Source organism: Bombina bombina, chromosome 5, assembly GCF_027579735.1.
Source record: "Bombina bombina isolate aBomBom1 chromosome 5, aBomBom1.pri, whole genome shotgun sequence".
Taxonomy (NCBI): Eukaryota; Metazoa; Chordata; class Amphibia; order Anura; family Bombinatoridae; genus Bombina; species Bombina bombina.
In genome coordinates this window covers 217644034-217665659 of record NC_069503.1, presented here as the reverse complement: position 1 = coordinate 217665659, position 21626 = coordinate 217644034, and the positions used below count along the sequence as shown (strand labels likewise).

The window sequence follows — 21626 nt, the reverse complement described above, 5'->3', positions numbered from 1 at the left end:
CATTACCATTTACTTGATCACCTAGATTAGCCGAAGATGTGGGAGAATTCATTAATATAAAATAAGAATAAGAATAACAACAACAACCACTAGGGCATATTTATACACCTAACAAAGCCCCCGATACCTGCCTTCCTGATAATGACTCAGTGTGTTAATTGCAGACATGCTTACAAGCCCCACTTGTGCTCTGAGAAGCTGCAGTATTTAAATGCTGGTGCACCGAGAATATCTAGCTATGCTTCACATGCACGTGCAGAGAAAAATGTTAGCACTAAAACATTGATAATTTTTCCTGGAAGCATTTTTGCTAATGCCTGTATATTGCAAATATGTTTCTATTTAAAGATGTAATTCATTTATGTATATTTATTTTTTTGCGGAATATCCCTTTAACGTCATTAGCGCACAGTGTTTATAAATCTGCTAATGATTCTGGATAAAGATATAAAAAGGATATTTATAGTATCTCTCTGTTTTGCTACTTAGTATATTTTATAAATAGAAACATCGATTTTGAAAGCAAATAGCAGCAATAGGCCCAACAAGTCTGCCCAAAATTTCCTAAAAATGTTAGCTTATTTAGTTCATAGGATAGCATAACCACGAGCATTCTTTAAGTTGCCCACAATGTTTGTCCTTTCCACGTCTAATGGAAGTTCATCCTGTGAATCAACCACTATTTGTATGAAGAAGTGCTTCCGCAAGTTAAATCTGAACCGACTACCCTTAGACATGAGATCATGAGCTCTTATTCTGAAATCCCTCTTGTTCTGAAAAATACTGACACCCTCAGTTTTATTAAGCCCCTAATATACTTAAGTTACTATCATTAACCTTGTTCCCTTCTCTCCTCTAAGCTATACATATTTATAACATCGAACAAGTTTTATTTTTTTAGACCATGTACCATTTTAGTAGCCCTCCTTTGAACACATCCCAATTTATTTATATCCTTCTGGAGATATTTCCTCCAGAACGGCACATAATACTCAAGGTGGATTCTCTTTCTATGCTTGTAGCACTATAAAAAAAACATTTTGAAACAAAAGGTAAATACCAGAAAAACCCAAATATTTACAATTTAATTGGGCTCTTCAGTATGAGGTTGGTTTCTAACTGTTACTTTGCTATTATTTAGAAATATATCATTGTTAATCTGACAGATAATGAAACCACAATAATCTGTTTAAAGGATACCACAAGCTTGTGAAAACAAATTATATACATTTATATCAACTGTTTTCAAAGCAGGTGTCATCCAATCTTCTGACATTTATTAACTTTAGAGAAATATGAACATACTAATTTTAACCAAGCTAAAATCATACAAACATTTAAAAATATTTTATTTTTTGCATGAAAAAAAAGAAAAAGATTATGTTTAACCCTTTAGTTAGGCCACCGTGCCCTGTATGTTGGTTATTGCAAGGGCTTCCAGTTCTATAGGAGTGTGGTTCTCACTGGCAGCTGTGAGATCACACTATTTCTGTATGCCAAGCTGTCATGTGACCTTTGGTTCTACGGTCGTAGAAGCCCATTTTACAGAATACGGAATTTTTTGAATCTAACACAAAATGCATGTTTATGCACAGTCTAATAACCTCTACAACTCTATTTGTGGATATTGATACCAAAATTAAAAAAAAATAGTGGTTTTATTTAGATCATTAACATCCATATCTCAAAAAACAAGTAAAAAGAAAAATTACTTCAGTTATGGGCACCTACAGTTTCTTTTTCAAACACCAGAAAATTAACTCAGCTGGGCTAAGAACCACAGGTTGAGCCTGTATTTTACATTTCTTTTAATTATGCATATTAATAAAATACAACTGTAACAACTTTGCAGCAAACAAGGTGTAAATGAATTCAGAAAGGTTTTACACTCTGGTGATATGTGGGGTATATGTGGATTTCAGGCCTCATGAAGATTTGACTTCAAAGTGGTCTGATATAATTTTAAATTGTGTAATATAGGAACGTTTTGACCTATTTACTGTATGTTTTGTCATGGTGGGTATAGGGTATATGAGCTTAGCAGTTCATGCAAAGCTTTCAATTTTGTTTTATGGGGACATTAAATACTTTGAGATTATGATATATGTTAATATGTTAATTTTTGTTTAATGTTGCCCACTTTTCCTGTGATTTCAGCCTGATAATTGAGGGCTTTCCAGTTCTGGGAATTGAAAGTGCACACTGCAGATGTCACAAGCCTAGCCCTGCTACATATCTGACCTTAAATAGCTTCAGCAGAGAATTAAAAAAATCTACAATGGATATTTGGATAACAAAATGACAGTGGCCTCCTCAAAATAAGGCAATTAGTGGGTGGAGTTTGACTATTGAAAAACAATTGCAGCAAACAAGATGTTATAGGGATAGGAAAGTCAAAATTAACTTGCATGGTTCAGATAGAGCATGTAATTTTAAGACACTTTAAAAAAAAATCTATTTTCAAATGTGCTTCGTTCTCTTGGCATCCCTTGTGGAAAAATTAATATGTACATATCCTACACTAGTGGGAGCTAGTTGCTGATTGGTGCCTGCACACATTTGTCTTCTTGTGATTGGCTAACTAGCTATCAGTAGTGCAATGCTGTTCCTTCAGCAAATGATAACAAGAGAATGAAGCAAATGTAAAAATAAAAGTACATTGGAAAGTTTTTTAAAATTGTATGTTCTATCCAAATCATGAAAGAAAATGCAGGGGTTTCCTGTCCCTTTAATACATTCAAAACATTTTCACACTTATTTAGTTAATTTATTCCAAGAATGCAGAAAATCTTGCAACTACAAGGTGTCTACTGACCCTTTCATGTTGACATTAAGGGGTAGATTTATCAAAGCCATTCTCCTTTAATTTCATCCAAAGCACTCTGTGCCTATAATTGCGCAAATCTGAAAGAATTTTTTTGCGCTCCATTTGCAAGGGCGCGCTCCCGAGTGCAACAAATATACATTGGTAATAGGCGTAATTTAACAGTCCGACCTACAAATACGCCCAGTTTCTTTTTATATATCATTGCTTGCGCCGATAGGGAACTGAAATTTCGGCTTCAATTGCGTGTTGTATATTTCGCCATACATACTGAGGCGAACACCATTATAATACATGCTTTTACATCTTGTGATGTAGTACTTTTTTCTTTTAGCTAATTTTTCAAAGGCTCAGCGCCAAGAAGAAACTGTTATTGTCAGAAATTTGCGCTTCCACAGGCGCATATGGGTACCAAAAGTTTTTATATATATATATATTTATATTGATATATTTATTTTTGCGATCTTAAATTATCAACATATAGCAAAAACAGCACAGAAACTTCATATAATATAAATATAAGCTAAATAGTTACCTAAAAAATGCTTTTTTAATAATCAAGACATGGTAGCGTAATATTTATAGGGATGTACGACAGGCAAAATGTATCATTATTACGTCCCAGCTCGCCTGCGCAAAGTTACATCTATTTTTTATAAATTCAGGCGCACAGGCGCTTTCTCCGGAGATGAGCTGGGGCGCAGTTGCAGGTGAAGTACATACAGAGTTCGCCTAGCCTTTGATAAATCTACCTCTAAATTCTAATTTAGCTATTCACATATGTCCATTTGTCTAAAGATCTCTGGTCTGGTTTGTTTCTGGAAAATCCTTAATCAAAATTATGAGGCTTCACATGGATTCTTTTTAAAGCAGTTTGGGAACTGTGCATCTCATTAAGGGGTGTTCACTAATATTATTTATGTTAAGGAGAGACACTTTACAATGTAGTGATCAGTAAAATAACCTGATGATTTCTCTCCATGCTGCTGCAATCGCATTACTGACAACTTGCAATACCAGCACACATTAGCGTGCGTTGGTATTACTCAGTGGAGCGCAAATATCGCTTTCACAAAAGCAAGATTTAGTGCTCCATGTGTAATCTGGCCCAAAACGTTTCGTTTTGTGTACTAAAACAACTTTGCATCATACTTTAATTATTTGTTTTGTCCCTTTTCCTGTAATATAGCTTTTAAACTGTGAATTTCCCAATTCTCAGAACTGGAAATGCATCCTGCTGATTTCTCAAGGCTAACCATGCTAACTGTCCTAAGGGGACATTCTTTCATGATTCAGATAGAGCATATCATTTTAAACAACGTTTCAATTTACTTCTATTGTCAAATTTGCTTCATTCTCTTGTTATCCTTTGCTGAAGGAGCAACAATGCAATAATTGAAGCTAGCTAAACACATCTTGTGAGCCAATCACAAGAGATAAATGTTTGCAGGAACCAATCACCAGCTAGCTCCCACTAGTGTAAGATATGTGCAAATTCTTTTTTAACAACTGATACAAAGAGAACAAAGTACATTTGAAAATAAAAGTGAATTAAAGTCTCATAAAAAGTACATGATAAATCTGAATCATGCAAGTTTAATTTTGACTTCCCTATCCCTTTAAGCAAATACCTGCAAAACAATGCAATTTATCCTAACATAATGACTGTGGCTAGTCTTTTCAGCTGCAGACTGAAGCCTGAATTGCCCCCAACAGATAAAGCAAGTTGTAGGTGGAGTTTTGGTATTAAAAAACAACTGCAGCAAACAGGATTCCATTTTTTTTTTTAAAGTGTGTGTGCGTGTTGTTTAGGAGCTCAACAACACACAGAATGTATCCATCGGTATAAGATATGTGTGGTTTAAGGTGTGGTATTTGTGTGCAAATAGCATAAATGTATATATCTAGGGACTCAGAAAAGAGATATTGCATATTGAGATCTAGTCTGATGTTCTTCAAAGTCTCAGCCTGGGATCTTTCTCTGATAATATTGTCATCCACAAAGTCAATCACAGCTGAGTTTGGGAGTTTTTAGGGTTAACTCATTGGCTGCCATGCAGGCCATGATAGTTTTCCACCTGCAGCAATTGTCTGTGACACTAGTGCTATGTCTATGGCAACATGTGGCTATGACAACATTGTTTCTGTTTCAGTTCTGTTGGAGTTCAGTCCCAATATATCTCTTTGCTTTCTTTATGTCCTGGTCTCCCTATGGGAAAACTTAGGAACAAACAGACTTTATCCAGATCTCAAATTCTTAACAATAGATAGACTAATCAGCTACCCCTGAGTCTGTATAGGCACCTCAGCCTTACACTGGAGTGTGTGATATGGTAATGAAATTAATCTGTACATGTACAGTATATACAAATCTCACTCAGGTCATACTCAGTCACTCAACATCTGTCACAGCTGATTTACTCAGTTAAACATTCCAGCCAATTGCTTCAGGCACAATAGGCTTCAGGAGCTCACACAATTTGTAAAAAAGTAAAAAAAGTTCTAATATGTCAAAGTTTTAAATTAAATATACCAATACATCAACATGTAGTTGTATACAAATAAATCTGTATTGCATAGTGACATTTTGGGGCTTACACACCTTCCTCAGACCAACTCCTAATGTGACAGTGCAACATATTTAAAGAAAAGTAGACAAAGTTGCACTCTAGATTTAGATAAAAAAAAGTCAAGAACTTTATTCAAGCTAAAACATACAGCTAAATGGGTTTGGAAGCTAGACACTCTCTACTTAAAGGGACATGAAACCCACATTTTTTTCTTTCATGATTTAGAAAGAGCATACAATTATAAACAACTTTCTAATTTACTTCTATTATCTATTTTGCTTAATTCTCTTGATATTATTTGCTGAAAAGCATATCTAGATATGCTTAGTAGCTGCTGATTGGTAGCTACACATAGATGCCTCCTGTGATTGGTTCACCGTGTGCATTGCTATTTCTTCATTAAAGTATATCTAAAGAATGAAGCAAATTAGGTAATAGAAGTAAATTAGAATGTTGTTTAAAATTGTATTCTCTACCTTAATCATGAAAGAAAATGTTTGGGTATAGTGTCCCTTTAAAGAGCCTCAATAGGGAATTTAACCTAACCCCTTTTATTTAAAGGGAAAAAATTAAATGATCATGGTCGAAATTAAACTTTCATGATTCGGATAGGGCATGCAATTTTAAACATCTTTCCTATTTACTTATAGGTACTTTGTTGAAAGCTAAATCTGTTAGGCTCATTTACAAATTTCTAAGCCCTTGAAGGCCGCTTCTTTTCTCAGTGCATTTTGACAGGTTTTTTTTACAGCTAGGCAGTGCTAGTAACCGTGTGCCATACAGATAACATTGTGCTCACTCCCATGGAGTTATTCATTAGTCAGCACTAATTGGCTTAAATGCAAGTCTGTCAAAATAACTGAAATAAGGGGGCAGCCTGCAGAGGCTTAGATATAAGGTAATCAAATGGGTAATTATTTTATTAAACAATAAAAATTCTGGAGTAGACTGTGCATTTAAAGGGACATGAAACCCAAAATTGTTCTTTCGTGATTCAGATAGAGAATACAATTTTAAACAACTTTCTAATTTACTTCTATTATTTAATTTGCTTCATTCTCTTGTTATTCTTTGCTAAAAGGTTTATCTATGAAAGCTCAGGAGCAGCAGAGAATCTAGGTTCTAGCTGCTGATTGATCGCTGCATATATATATATATATATATATATATATATATATATATATATATACACACCGATTGTCATTGGCTCACCCATGTGTTTAGTTAGAAACCAGTAGTGCATTGCTGGTCCTTCAGCAAATGATACCAAGAGAATAAAGCAAATTAAATAATAAAAGTAAATTAGAAAGTTGTTTAAAATTGTATTCTCTATCTGAATCATGAAAGAAAATGTTTGGGTTTCATGTCCCTTTAAGTTACTAAGGCCCCAATTCTAAAATGATACCTTGGCTGGTGAGATTCTAAAAGAATGCTATTGCTCACACGCCCTTCTATTTCCCTGGTGGAACAATATAAAGCCACCATGAAAACAGGGTGACTCGCGAAGGGGAATATACTGCATTTTTGTATGGGAAGGAGATGCATACATTACAAAAGTGTGCATAGATGCAACCCAGAAATGTGTCATTTTAAAATCTTACAAAACGAATAATTGATTCATTCACACAAAAATATATAGGAAAAAAAACATTGGTATAAGAATGGTCAAGGTGCATCAAAAGTTTTAACAAAATTGTTCACCAAAAAATTGTATTTTATAAAAACTTAAAATTTGTAGGTAAATTACACAGGAATATAATTGTATTAACTATACACAGCGTAAATAATAATTTAAGTAAACAGGATGTGCAAAAACAAAAAAACCACAAGAAATTAGTATTTAAAGGGACAGTTTACCCCAAAAATGTATTCTCTTTAATTTGTTCCAAATGATCTATTTAACCTGTTGAAGTGTATTGAATAGTTTACAAGTAGCTAGTTTACTCTTATTTCGGCATTTGAAATAGCTGATTTAGCCTGTGGTATCCCCACTTATACTGAAAGACTATGTAAACACTGTTAACAGAAGATATTACACTCCTGGTAGGGGGTAGAAGAGATAACTAATAAAGTGATAATTTTCTATTGTATTGGTGTTTGGTTTACAAACAGACACAAGATAAGGAAGTAAGTGTATGTACACAAAGTGTTAACATAATGAGATCTCATTTTACCTGCAAGGTCAACCAATTTCAATAGGCTGTGGTTTCAAAGCACAAAACCAGCAATTTCATATCTACAAATAAACCTGAAAATGTAATTTCTCATACATTCTATACTCTGCAACTGGTACAACAAATACAAAGTGTAATTTTTTTTTCCGTAAAATGGGCTGAATATGGGTGTTACATTGATGTATATGAAATTTTCTCTCAAATCCCAGTGCAGTTCTATAAACATTTTTGCACTACAATTCTCACTATTTTTTCTTGTAAGTTAAAAAGTGGTGAATTTTCACCAAAATACTCAAAACACTAATTACTCTGAAAGAAAAACCAATGCATACGAAAATTGAATCAAGCAAAATATTCACACTTTAAAACACGCCGTCCTCCCTCCATTACAAACTTTTAGCTAGCAGAGAGCTTTCTTTATTTGTATGGGAGACATTTCACCACTCGCAGGGACAACCCATTTTTTAAAGGAATTCCACGAGGGTTACCCTTGCGTGTGTTGGTGTGGAAAACCACATCTTGACTGGCAATTTTTTTAGAATCAGGGGCTAAGTCTCCATACATTATATTACTTCTAGGAAGCAATTGATATGTTCTGTCCCTTCCCCCTGCCTTTCTAAGAAATAGCTTCTCTTAACCCCATAATGAGCAGCGTCGTACCCTGTCCGGCACTGGTCGTTAAGCCCTTAAGGACCAGCACCTACCTTGTACCACGCTGCTGTCCTGTGTCTCTCTCTGCCGCAATCTCGCTAACAGTAGCGAGATTGTGTTATTTCTGCAAATAGAGTTGAAGAGTTACCGATGCAGAGAGAGACGCTCTGTGTCCCTCTCTGCATCAGGTAGTGGTGGTGCCGATCGTTTGGTGGTAGGTGAGGGGGGTGATCAACCCATCGCTGGAGCGGGAGGGAGGAAGGGGCGGGATCGGATGGGACCCCTACACTACATAAAAAATGAATGCTAAGAGTGGGAGGGAGGGGGAATAGAGGCATGGGGGGTCCTAGAGTGGAGAGGAGGAAGGGAGGGTAGTGGAAATAATCTTGAATGGGGAGGGGGGAAGCTACACTACAGAATTATTAATTATTATTTTTTTAAATAAAAAAGGAAAAAAAACTGAGTACTGACAGACAGCTGCCAGTACCTAAGATGGCAGAAATTACTTACAGAGCGGAGAGTTAGAGAGCTTTTTGGGAATGATCAGAGAGATGGGAAGGTAAGGGGGTAATCATGCAGTGAAGAAAGTAATAATAAAAATAATAATAAAAAAAAGAGGTCTAAAACTGCACACTGGCAGACTGTCTACAAATATCTAATATGGGAGTGACCAGTGTAGGAGGGGGTGAGAGATGGAAGAGAGCTGTTTGAGAGGGCTCAGGTAGGGATCAGGGGCCGGGAAGTGTCAGGTGGGAGGTTCCTCTCTACACTAAAGCTAAAATTAACCTTTCAAGCTACCTAATTAACCCCTTCACTGCACTGAATAATAGAAGTGTGGTGCACAGCTGTAATTAGTGGTCTTCTAATTACTAAAAAGCAATGGTAAGTCATATATGTCTGCTATTTCTGGACAAAGGGAATCCCAGAGAAGCTTTTACAACCACTTGTGCCATGATTGAACAAGCTGTATGTAAATAATTTCAGTGCGAAACCCAAAGTTTGTAAAAAAATTCAACAATTTTTTTTATATGATCGCATTTGACGATGAAATGGTGACATGAAATATACCAAAATGGGTCTAGATCAATACCTTGGGGTGAGAGAGAGAAAGAGAGAGAGATCGAGCGAGAGAGAGGGTGAAAGGGAGATAGAGTATGAGAGATTTGACAAGTAAGTAAAAAAAATAAAAAAAACAAGTCTCTATTTCTGTTTAAATGTAGTGATAGCAAAAATAAATTGTATGCTCTTTACAAATCACAAACACATTTTGGGGTTTCACGTCCCTTTAAAGTAAAATAAGAAGTGGGATGTGTATAACATTGTGTGTTAAAGGGACATGAAACGAAAATAAAATTCTTTCATGTTTCAGATAGAGAATACAATTGTAAACAACTTTCTAATTTACTTCTGTTATCTAATCTGTGTTATTCTCTTGGTATCATTTGTTGAAGGAACAGCAATGCACTACTGATTTCTAACTGAACACATGGGTGAGCCAATGACAATCAGTTTATATATGCAGCCACCAATCAACAGCTAGAACCTAGGTTCTCTGTGGCACATTAACTTGCCTAGATAAACATTTCAGCAAAGGATAACAAAAGAAAAAAGCTAATTAAATAATAGAAGTAAATGGGAAAGTTGTTTGAAATTGTATTCTCTATCTGAATCATGAAAGAAAAAAAATGTGTGTTTCATGTCCCTTTAATGTTTGTGTTATGTGGGTCTGTATGTACAAAGATCTATGATTTACTGCTAGTGTATGTTTGGATTCCTGTGGGTCGCTGTGTTAGGGTGTATGTATGTCTAAATTTTTGAGTAAATATATTCAGTCCAATTATGACTCCATATTAGCTCTTTACTATTCTTCTATCCACCAGAAAACAAGTACATAACAGCTACAACTGTCAGAAAGGGCCCAAATCTATCTACTATTGAGCTACATCTCCCAGCATGCACTGTTCCATTTCTGTTTATAATTGTTATATCTAAAACATAACGTGCACTAGACATGTGCATGGACGAAAAATTTGTTATGTCTAAAAGATTCATTTTGGATTTTTTCAAACATACAGATTAGCCGAATTTCGTCCATGCAGGCATTCGGTTTTGACAAATATTGGATTCAGATTTGTTACCGTTATTTTGAATAGTTAATATAGACAACTTTTAATAACAAAAATCTTACATTATAGGATTCAAACAATTAACCCTTTAAGGACCGTGAATTTTAGAGATAAACTTACCCACAGTACCAGAGAATTTTTTTAACATTTAGCTATTAAGATTATATATTTTGTTTTAGTAGACAATCCAAGGTATTGATGTAGGCCAATTTTGGTATATTTCATGCCACCATTTTGCCATCAAATGTGATCTTATTAAAAAAATTGTTAACTTTTTCACAAACTTTGGTTTCTCACTGAAATTATTTACACACAACTACTGCAGCCATAACTCAAATGGTTGTAAAAGCTTCTTTGGGGTCCCCTTTGTTCAGAAACAGCAGATATGCATGGCTTTGCCATTGTTTTTGGTTATTAGAAGGCTGATAATTGCAGCTGTGTATCACACTTCGGAAATTCCCAGTAGTGAAGGGATTCATTACTTAGCTTAAAAGGTTAATTTTAGCTGTAGTGTAGAGATTACGATTGCGTGATTTCAATTTTTACTTATTTGTTTACATTGGAACTTTGTTTTGACGTAGACAAATAATTTCAGATGGGAAGGGGTTAAATGCTTCAGTAGTTGCAAAAGACTCACTAATTAGATTCAACAGACTGTCAATGCTATTCAGTAGAGAGCATTAATGCAGCCCAGATCATGATGTCATCAGTGGGCGGAGCTTGTCAGACATTTCAAAGTGACCAGAAACAATAGTAATTTAAAAAACTTTTTTTACTGTTCCTGCTGCATGATATAGAAAAGGGTGCAGGAAGATATGTGCAGCTTAATCTAAAGTAATACTTTAAAATGACTAAGGTTTAGACTGTCCCTTTAAGTGATTATACTCACATATAACCATCCCATTTACATCTATTATCAAATGAGCTTTATTCTTGTGATTTCCTGTGTTAAAAAGCATATCTAGGTTGTCTTAGGAGCATTAATGCACTGCTGTGAACTACTTACTGATTGATAGCTGCACATATTTGCATACTTGTTATTGGCTTACCAGATGTGTTCTGCTAGATCCCATAGTGCACTGCTGCTACTTCAGCACAAGATATCAACAAAAATAAAATAAAAAATTGTGTTTCATATCCCATGTCCATTATTTGAGCAGGGGGTTACTTCAGTTCCCAATACACCATGCTCAGCACACAATCAGGTCAATCAAACTGACCAAGTATCCTAAAATCCTGATGAAGTAAAGCTGAGATCCTGTAATTCACACTTGTACCGGTATCCTGAGGAAAACTGACTTAAAGAAACAGATTTTTTTTTTTTTTTTTTTTTGAGAAGTGAAAAAAATGTGAAAAATGCTGACATTTATTTTTAAGGCAACTGAAAGTGAGTATTTGCTGTCCTATATCTCTAACCCTTATCACTAATTCAGTCTGTATGTTGAAGGCTGATTAGTTTTAAAATATGTATTTTCTTCTGGATTGGTCAGTCACTTTGTATTTTAGCTCTGCATAGTCATAGTAGGTTTAGGTATTTTGATTAAAGGGACAATCAAGTCAAAATTAAACTTTCATGATTCAAATAGGGCATGCAATTTGACAACTTACAAATGTAGTACGTTTATCATCAAAAGTGCTTGTTCTGTTGATAGTCGTTTTTTTAAATCTAAACCTTGGTAGGCTGAAACAGATTTCTAAACCGTTGAAGGTTGCATTTTGACAGTTTTTCACAGTTAGTGCTAGTTCAGTGTGTCTTGTGGATAACATTGTGCTCACTACTATGGAGTTATTTATGAGTCAGCATTGATTGACTAAAATGCAAGTCTGTCAAAGAACTGAGATAAGGGGCAATCTGTAGAGGCTTAAATACAAGGTAATTACAGAGATAAAATGTATATTAGTATATCAGTGTTGGTTATACAAAACTGAGGAATTGGTAATAAAGGGATTATCTATCTAAACAATAACAATTTTCAAGTAGACTATACCTTTAAAGGGACATTATACACTAGATTTTTCTTTGCATAAATGTTTTGTAGATTATTAATTTATATAGCCCATCTAGGTGAGTTTTTGTAAAAATGTACAGTTCTGCTTATTTTTAAATAAAATTGTGCTGATTTTCAGACTCATAACCAAGCCCCAAAGTTTTAGATGTATACTGATGTATACAGACTTCAGACTGCTTCTGTTTGTATAATGGGTCTTTTCATATGCAGGAGGGGGGGGGGATTCTGCTATCAGCCCCTTTCAGTGGGTGTATCAGGCTTATTTAATTAACAGTGTTAAATTGGGAGCTTCTAAGAACGTTTTTAAAAGGTTTTATAATGGATTTTTATATCAGTATCTTTGCATATTATTATTTATAGTAGTGTCTACTACATGCAGTTAAATGTAAATTGGTGTTTACTGCCCCTTTAAGCACCATGCAGACATAATTAAAGCTCTGACTCTTTGAAACCCTTGAGGATGATGTTTGTGCAGCCCCATAGAGGGTCAGCTGGGCTCTTTACTCACATAAAATGCAGATTGCTACTTTATTAAGCAATCATGCCTTATCTTTCCCAGACTAATTATGTTTGTGATAATAGCAAGTCAGTCTCAGGACTGAGCCTAGATTAGTGTATAAGAAAGAAAGTTAATTATTGCTACAAAAATAGTTCAGCTAGACATCCTATAGTTGAATTCATTGTAACCTGTTCTAAAAACAAGCACAGCCGGTATACAAAACCAGTAAATAAAATAACCTATTTGTAATTGCATACGCAGGATTTTCTCAACAGCACAGCAAGGGAAAACTTTACTAAACAACAGTGAATTCAACTTTTAAATACTTAAACTGAGCACTCATTGAATTATATATATTTTTTTGTTATTAGTCTGCTACACTGTAAGACATAGACAAATGATATAAATGGCTATTAGTTTTTCATTGCATCATTAGATACACACTAAACTAATAATAATAATAATAATAATAAATCAGAGTAAGTTTATTTCAGAAAGTACATATTTCCCCACACTGCAGTGATATTCCATAATATGTTGGAATTCAATTTGCCATTCATAACATAATTAATTATTGATTGATATATATATATATATATATATATATATATATATATATATATATATATATATATATATATATATATATATATATATATATATCTAAAATTATCACTACATTTTTGGCATGGAAATTAATTTACCTACAACTATGGTTCCCAGGTCCTGTGCTTTAGGACACCGGAAATTCCAGTGAAATCCCTGATTTCCTATGTATATGTTAGTAGTCGAAACCCAAAGACTCAATCGATGCAATACAGTGATAGGTAAAATAAACAGCTGTAAACTGCAATGGCTCTCTATACAATAGTGCCTATGTAATACCCTCAATAATAAGACAGTTTAGGCTCAGTGGATATTACTATATGCATATATTTGACCCTATATCTGTTTGACGTCCCCTATTTAGGACACCTGTTATACCACACACTATACACCTGGGCGGATTAACAAGTTTAAAATTGTGCTAAAGCTACACATTTTATTCTTACCACTAGATGGCACTGCAGCCTCACCGGGTATAGAAAGTTGATTCTATATAAAAAAAATAGTGCACATTAATATATTACCATGTTAGTACAATTATTTGATTATATGAGTGTGGGAATTCATTCGTGGTAATACTTTTAATGCTGAATTATGTTTATATTGTTGATGTGTGCTTATTGACTGTTTATATAACTTATCTACCCCAGAATGATGTCTGTGTGTTAGATAACCTTTGGTCACCTAAACGTTGATCATATTATTGCATAACAAACCAACGCTCACATTAACCCCTCTGCTGCAGAAAGGACCTTTCATATATCGATTTCTATTGGGCAGATCCCTGCAAAAGTAAAGCCTTAAAAAAAAATATTGATAAGTAGCTTTGCATTTTTTTGCCTCCAGCTCCACTAATCTGACAAATTTTGATTGCCTACAATAATAAACAGAAAAGTAGAGGTCACAAAGAAATGTCAGTCTAGATTATAGATTAAATTCCATCTACGTGATCTATCTAATTTTTATAAATCCGCATGACCTTTTTTCTGTGCTTATTTTCATGTGTGTGTATACAGTGTATATATATATATATATATGTGTGTGTGTGTGTGTTTATGATAAATTAGACATTATTTCAAACTTTAAACAACATGTGTGGTTTTTGACTTGACATTAGTGAAAAATAATCCTATATATAGCCTTAGAATTGAAACATTGTTCTCTTTAAGTGTTCTTTGTCACAATTCCAGGAAAAGTAATTCCCACAAAATAAACTCATCATTCCATTGCATATCAGGATAACTCTAAAAGCTTGTGTGCATGTTAGTATCCAAATCTCTGTTATCTACAGCTTAAGCACTGACTCTGCAGACAGTTTAAGTAATATTTACTAAAGTCTATCCTTCTTCCCAGGGAATTGCTCCAGGCTACTGATAGGAACAGTTTGCTTATTTTTAACTTTTTGCTAACTGACAGTCATACAAAAACAACTTACCAGACTAATATGGCTCCATTAAAATATCCACTTGCATCCAGTAAACTTAAATCTGTGCTGTAAGGAGATAAGATTGTTGCTTGTCTGCCAAGTAATGGGGTAATGGTATTTTAGGTGTGAATACAAAATAGCAGGGTAGAGTTTATCAAAACAATGGATTAATTGTCCAATCGTCAACATAATCATTCCATGTAATCTAATGTAAATGAATGTAAAAAAATATATTTTTGTAAATCACTTACATTTTTTCTCAGTATTTGGAATATCCAATGTATTTTTGAAAACTGGACCAGAATGTCTTTCCATATAACCTATAAGGTGACTCCAAAAATATGTTTTAAGTCATTTTACTGCTTATTAATCCTTGAACCAACCCCTCCAGTTTGGATAGTATTTATACGCTTAACACAAGCAGTCATTAATGAATTAAGAGGCATAACTTTAAACTATCAATACACAATACCAAGTAGCAAACATAATTCCATCTGTGCAAACCAGAGGCCCTAAACTATTTCCGTATGTAATCAAGTAAATCCATACTAGTATGTTTATTTTATTTAGTTTAATTCTACTCAGTGCATGATAGCAAGTTTTATAGAAATAAGCATTGTTTTAAGGAGTTTGGATTATTTATACTGATATTTTTATATTTAACACTTTAAGAGTTTAACATTTTAAATAACATTTAATAAAAGAAAATATTGTTTTTGTTATTTTATATTAATATGCAATTATTTTAAAATATAGGCCAGATACTGGGATATCTATGCAAAAGTGTATTTAAAGGATTCACCATTTAAACTTCAGAGCTATCAGCCTTAACAGAGAACTAATCATAAACAAATAAATGAACAAATAATAAATAAAGTCACAGTATTCTGTCACTATTAGTGATGGATGTCATTAGCAGACTAGCTGCAATCTCTGATCCTGAGTGACAGGCTAATATGGGTCCTGGGGGCATATATGAACTCAACCACATATCCCCCCTATCCATTATAACCCAAATCATTAATAACACTAAATAAAATAATCAAAGAGAGCTGAAATGTGCAGGACAAAGATCACTGTTTAAACTCACCCATGTTTTTTTTATTATTTAAATCTGACTCGTTATTTTAGTTTTATTTTACAAACCATTTTTTTATGTAAAGCACTTAATGGTTGTCCACTTGGTTCAATTAGGAAAAGAAAATGATGTAGAGAATTTTTTTTTAATGAAATTGTGTTGTAAAGAAAAACTCTGTAAATTGGGGGATTATGTGAACAGACCACCTGTAGGGCTTTCTTAGTTTGTATTCTCTTATTCTCTATCACATGTCCTGCTGCCTGCAGCCTGACTAACAATGTAAGGAGAATCTGTTTAAAAGGCTGTTCTCTCATTCCCCTCTGGTGCTCACTAACTGTTACAAGTCTTCAGCTAAAAAGATATAAAAGTACCACATGTCCTTAATTGAAAAAACTTATAGGGCTCCTCTGTGGTCAATTGGTCTCCAACAAGAGGGACAGAGAGCTGGGAAAGAAATCTCAGACTATAGATAATGTTTTGGAGTAGAGAAAAGATCAAAGTTTTTTCCACACAAAAAGACTTAAGTTCCTTACAGATTAACCCTATTCACTTATGTCCTTTACAAGGAGAAACCATATACTGAAGCACAAGTCAGACAGGTAAAAAGTTCAACATTGCCAAAGCATTTCTCACTAACTCTTCAGACTTTTACTCTAATAAATTAGCTTAGACAGTTGAACAATACATTGTCCCTAGGAAAAAAAAAAGTCTTATATTGGTTTCAGTAAAATAATAATAGGATATCTTACAAACCCTGCTGAACTTTTTTTTTTTTTTTTACCTATATTAAAAATGACAACTTTACTATCCACCACGGTATTAGTTTAATAGTCTAACATAGCGTGTTTATTTTCTAGATTGATAAAAGAAAAGTTAAAAGGTGGCAATTTAAAGAGACAGAGACGGGAAACTGGAAGTATAATTTATCAAAAAAGTCATTTTATTGACAAAATAGAATATTCAAATACTGTGTTTGCTCATATTGAGGAGCCTCTAAGTTTTTTTTACAAAATGTACAAGACATTAGAATTTTTGTATATGTACATATTATACAAATTTTACAAGCAACAGCAAATAATTATATAAATACACTTTAGCATTAACAACCCGTATTGTATTGGGGTATTTTAATTAAGACATGTTTTAAGGCTACAGTTTTTCCCCCCACTATGCCAGATAGGCACATGGTATTTTAGAAACACCTGGCACTAGGATTGAAAACCATATAGTTTGGTTTTAGGAAAGAAATGTTTTAGGACATAAAAATAAAATAAAAACACAAATAAAAATAAATCCAGACTTGTCCACTTGGCAGCAGCAGGCAATAGAGTTATTGCTTATTTTGCAGGGGACAGTTGCCAGCCCTTAGCCAGCTAAATTACCAAGTTCTTAAATGCTCCTTGCATATAAATGGAGAGAAATCAGGGAGTCTTCAATATCAGGTACATTGTTCAGACCAGTCATTCAAGTCCCTGCTAATGGATACCATTAAGAGTTGATTATCATGCTAATAGCAAGAAACTAAAAAGAAGGGGCGGTTGGGTGAGGTTGGTAGCTGTTAGACAGTCCCTCCCCCACCTAGTGTCTCTAGACCTGAGATAAGGGCATCTGTTTGGGGTAAGACACTGAGCTGGCAGTGCCAGATCTCCAAGTTAAGCCTGTGCTAACGTCACTATACATGGAACCCCCTGTGGCTTTGCTGCCCCAACAGCAACGGGTGCAGAAAGCTCTCCAGGACTCCAATGTCTTGCTAGACCATATCCATACCCCAGAAGTGATGCCAACGACCAGGCACATAAAGTACTTAAGCATAAAGACTGCATAGTCCGGTCTGTGGGGCTGAGCAGCTTCTGGCATGCAAGAGTTACAGTTATGTGCTGCCTCCCATCCCTGTCTGTTGTGTTGTTCATAGAAGAAACATGCCACCACAATGGTAGCTGGCACAGTATACAGCACACTGAATATCCCAATGCGGATCATTAACTTTTCCAGTTTGTCAGTCTTGGTGCCCCCTTGCTTGATGACACTTCTGATCCTGAAAAGCGATACAAAGCCAGCAAGAAGGAACATGCTGCCAATGAAGAGGTAGATGACCAAAGGAGCCAAAACAAAGCCCCTCAAATTATCCAGATTCTGGTTGCCCACATAACATATGCCAGCCACTGGGTCACCATCCACAGAACTCAGAGCCAGCACAGCTATTGACTTGATACTTGGCACCAACCATGCAGCCAGGTGGAAGTACTGTGAGTAACCAGCAATTGCCTCGTTGCCCCATTTCATGCCAGCTGCAAGGAACCAGGTGAGAGACAGGATGACCCACCAGATGGAGCTGGCCATGCCAAAAAAGTAGATTAGTAGGAAGACCAAAGTGCATAGTGCTGGCCCTGTAGTCTCATAATGGATGTGCTCCAGGTCATGCTCTCTACTACAAGCCACCTTCTCGTGGCCAGCTATGAGTCTCACCAGGTAGCCAGCAGAAACAAAGAGGTAGCAAGCAGAGAGGAAGATGATGGGCCTCTCTGGATACTTGAAGCGCTCCATGTCTATGAGGAAGGTGGACACTGTGGCAAATGTGGAGGCAAAACAAAGCACTGACCAAAGTCCGACCCAGAATGTAGTAAATGTTCTCTCCTCCTGGCTGAAGTAGGGGTTGTGGCAGGGCATGGCACAGTTGGGAATCTGTCCAGTTTTCACCCTGTTATAAAGTGGGTGCCTCTCGTTAGTCACTTGCACCATGGGGGCCCTGCACTGGCACCCAGCCTCACACCCACTAGGGGCTCTGGGTTTGTTCCGCGCCGTATCTACACGTGACTTTGCCTTGTGTGTGTTGGTGGCTGCCTTAGAGGGGTGTTTGGGGGGTTCTGGGAGGCTGGGAGCAACAGTGGTCATGGTGGTCCTATTATAGTCCATACACAGAGTCTCCGGGGTCTGCCTCTCAGGGAGCCGGTCACAGCGCATCCTGTCCGGCCAGGCAAAGCCATACTGTCTCATGAGCGGGGCACAGCCAGCCCTGGCGCTCTCGCACACCGCCCTGCATGGGGGCAGCGGCTTCTTGTAGTCCTCCAGGCAGATCGGGGTGTACATGCTGCACAAGAAGAACTTCAGGTCCGGGGAGCAGTGGATCTCCACCAGTGGCCAGAACTGGTGCACCTCTAAGCCAGCCTCGTCCTGCGTGTCGTGGTTGAACTGGTTGGGCATATAGGTGTGGTTGTAGCCGATGCCCTTGCAGAGGGGCACGGTGATTTCCTGGCACGTTAGCTCCTTGGCAGCAGCACCTCTCGCCCCGTGTAGCCAGCAGGCAGCCAGTACAGAGAGGCACAGCCAGTAGCTGCTCTCCATGCCTGGGACTGGGGACGCAATCACTGCAGAGGCTGCTTAGTCCTGTGCTGGGGCAGCTGTATCCTCCTCGGTAAATCACAGCCGAAACGTCATCCTCTGTCAATCACTCGCATTTAGGCTGCAGATTCATTCAGTGCTGCAAACTCGAAAAGTCCCAAGTAAGTTTATCAGATTGTCCCCAATACTGTAAACCCCACGTCTGACAGCTGCGCCTGCGGATCCAGCACTTTGTGGAGTTGTGCACAAGCAGTTGGCACAATCTACAGATCATTCACACGCACTATGTTGCCTCTGTGTAGCCTTGAGTTGTGCTCGGTAGCAACTGTAATGAATATTTATATCAGGAGCACAGAGTTCCCACCCCCAGACCAATCCACTGATCTCACCGTAAGGAGGTGGGGCTGCTGCCTAAAGCAATCAGGCTTTGTAAAGGTGGCCCTGCTATGTTTACCAGCGGGCATTGTTATGCAGCAGCACAAGCGTTTTGTACAGGGATGTAGTTTATTAAGGAGGCTGCCATAATTAGCTTGATGTATTTACTGAACCTCAAGCAATCAGCGTCCCATAGATTAACTCCCTGAGTGTTGCAAATACAGCTGCAATTTCTCCTGGACTCTAACACAATCAACATTCTAACCCTTAGGTGCCAGAGGGCTAAAATGTTTTACTTTCAACTGGCAACCAATGAGTTAAACAAGTTGTTCCAGATATTTATTGTTTAGCTAAGATGCAGGGACCATAAACTAAAATATTGGCACCCTATACTATTCCAGTTATTGACTGTGTATGATCTTGTTTTGTTAGAGGACAGCCCTGCATTTAAAGAGACATAAAATCAATACATTTACTTTTACTAGCAATTAAGTGTGTGCAGCATTGCATGTGTTTATTTATGGTAAATGAAGTCACATGACTGTAGACAGATAGTCTGGGACTTTAGAAAATTGATAAAGTTAGATGCATACACAGAACCTTATAGTGAATGAACGAAAAACATAAAATATATTCAAATAATAACTTTGTATGAAAATATAGCTACAGTTACATTGCACTACATGCAGTGATACAAGATGTGACTCCAATAGATGGCTTGTTATTATGTATCATTAGAAGGTTCTTTAGCTTTATGGCAATTTTATTATTATTATTATTATTATTATTATTATTATTTACTGTTTTTAAGTACCAAATTGTTTCTTTCTATATCTCAAAGTAGCTGCTATATAAATAATGTATTATACCATAAGTTCAATAAAATGGGTTGGTCTGATGTTTGAAACACTTTAAGTGTGTGCGTATATATATATATATATATATATATATATATATATATATATATATATATATATATATACATACGCATTAACGATTGCTGTGAGTCAAACTCAGAGTGCAACTGTTACTTGAATATATATATATATATATATATATATATATATATATATATATATATATATATATATTAAAAACAATATGATACCATATGGTATGAGTTTTTTTCCTTGTGTAGATTTATTTCAGTCATATAAACTATATCACAAATACACAAAAATGATATAAAATACAAAAACCATGAAGCATATGCACATCTTTTAAGACTAAACAGTCGGATAATTGATCCAATCCATCAATGCATTGTAGTTCAGGCGCTGTAAACAAGACACATGCAAATGAAATGAAAACATTGTATATGTGTATTGGCCCCTATAATGGACATGTGGAATTGGTCCTGAAAGCTTAGTGCTCTAAATACATACCTATCAGTGCAAACCCTCCTCTTCTGTTTAAATATTCATGCATTTGATTAAAAATATTTATGTTTAGTAGTTTTAGTAGAGAGTCTTAAAAAAAAAGACCACAAATGATTGAGCCTGCAGAAAACAGCTGGAATTGTAACAAAAACCTCAGTAACTCCCAATGCACCACAGGTCTTTCAAAGCTAACTCTATGAAAATAATACCCTTACAGGAAATATGCAATATGACAAGTTGGAGAAAAAAATACTCAAGCATTTCTTCTGGTACAGGGAAAAGTCACCTTTATGTTATTTAGACTGTAAATAGTAGTTTTTCCACTGAATCACATTAAACGTTTGTAGAGCAGTCGTTTATTTTCATGATGTGTTATTTTTTCAGGGGTAATAGTATTTACAATTGGTGTTTAAACTTATTGTTATGGTATAAAAATGTGTATTAATCGTCATTTGTATTGTAACATTATAATGAAGAATAAGAAAAGATGATTTTCACTTGTGGAATTTTTGCCTCGGTTAGACCTTGCCTAAGGCATAAAGCTGCCTTACAATCTATAATGACATTACT

The 21626-nt window shown here is 35.7% G+C and overlaps 1 protein-coding gene across 1 annotated transcript; it reads right to left on the bottom strand.

Annotated features, from left to right (window-relative positions):
* Nucleotides 1-16880: 16880 nt before the first annotated feature.
* On the bottom strand, nt 16881-19605 carry LOC128660176 (frizzled-8). Its single transcript, XM_053713845.1, has one exon. The coding sequence runs from the start codon at nt 19303-19305 to the stop codon at nt 17551-17553; it is 1755 nt and encodes a 584-aa protein (XP_053569820.1). The 5' UTR covers nt 19306-19605; the 3' UTR covers nt 16881-17550.
* Between the last annotated feature and the right edge of the window lie 2021 nt (nt 19606-21626).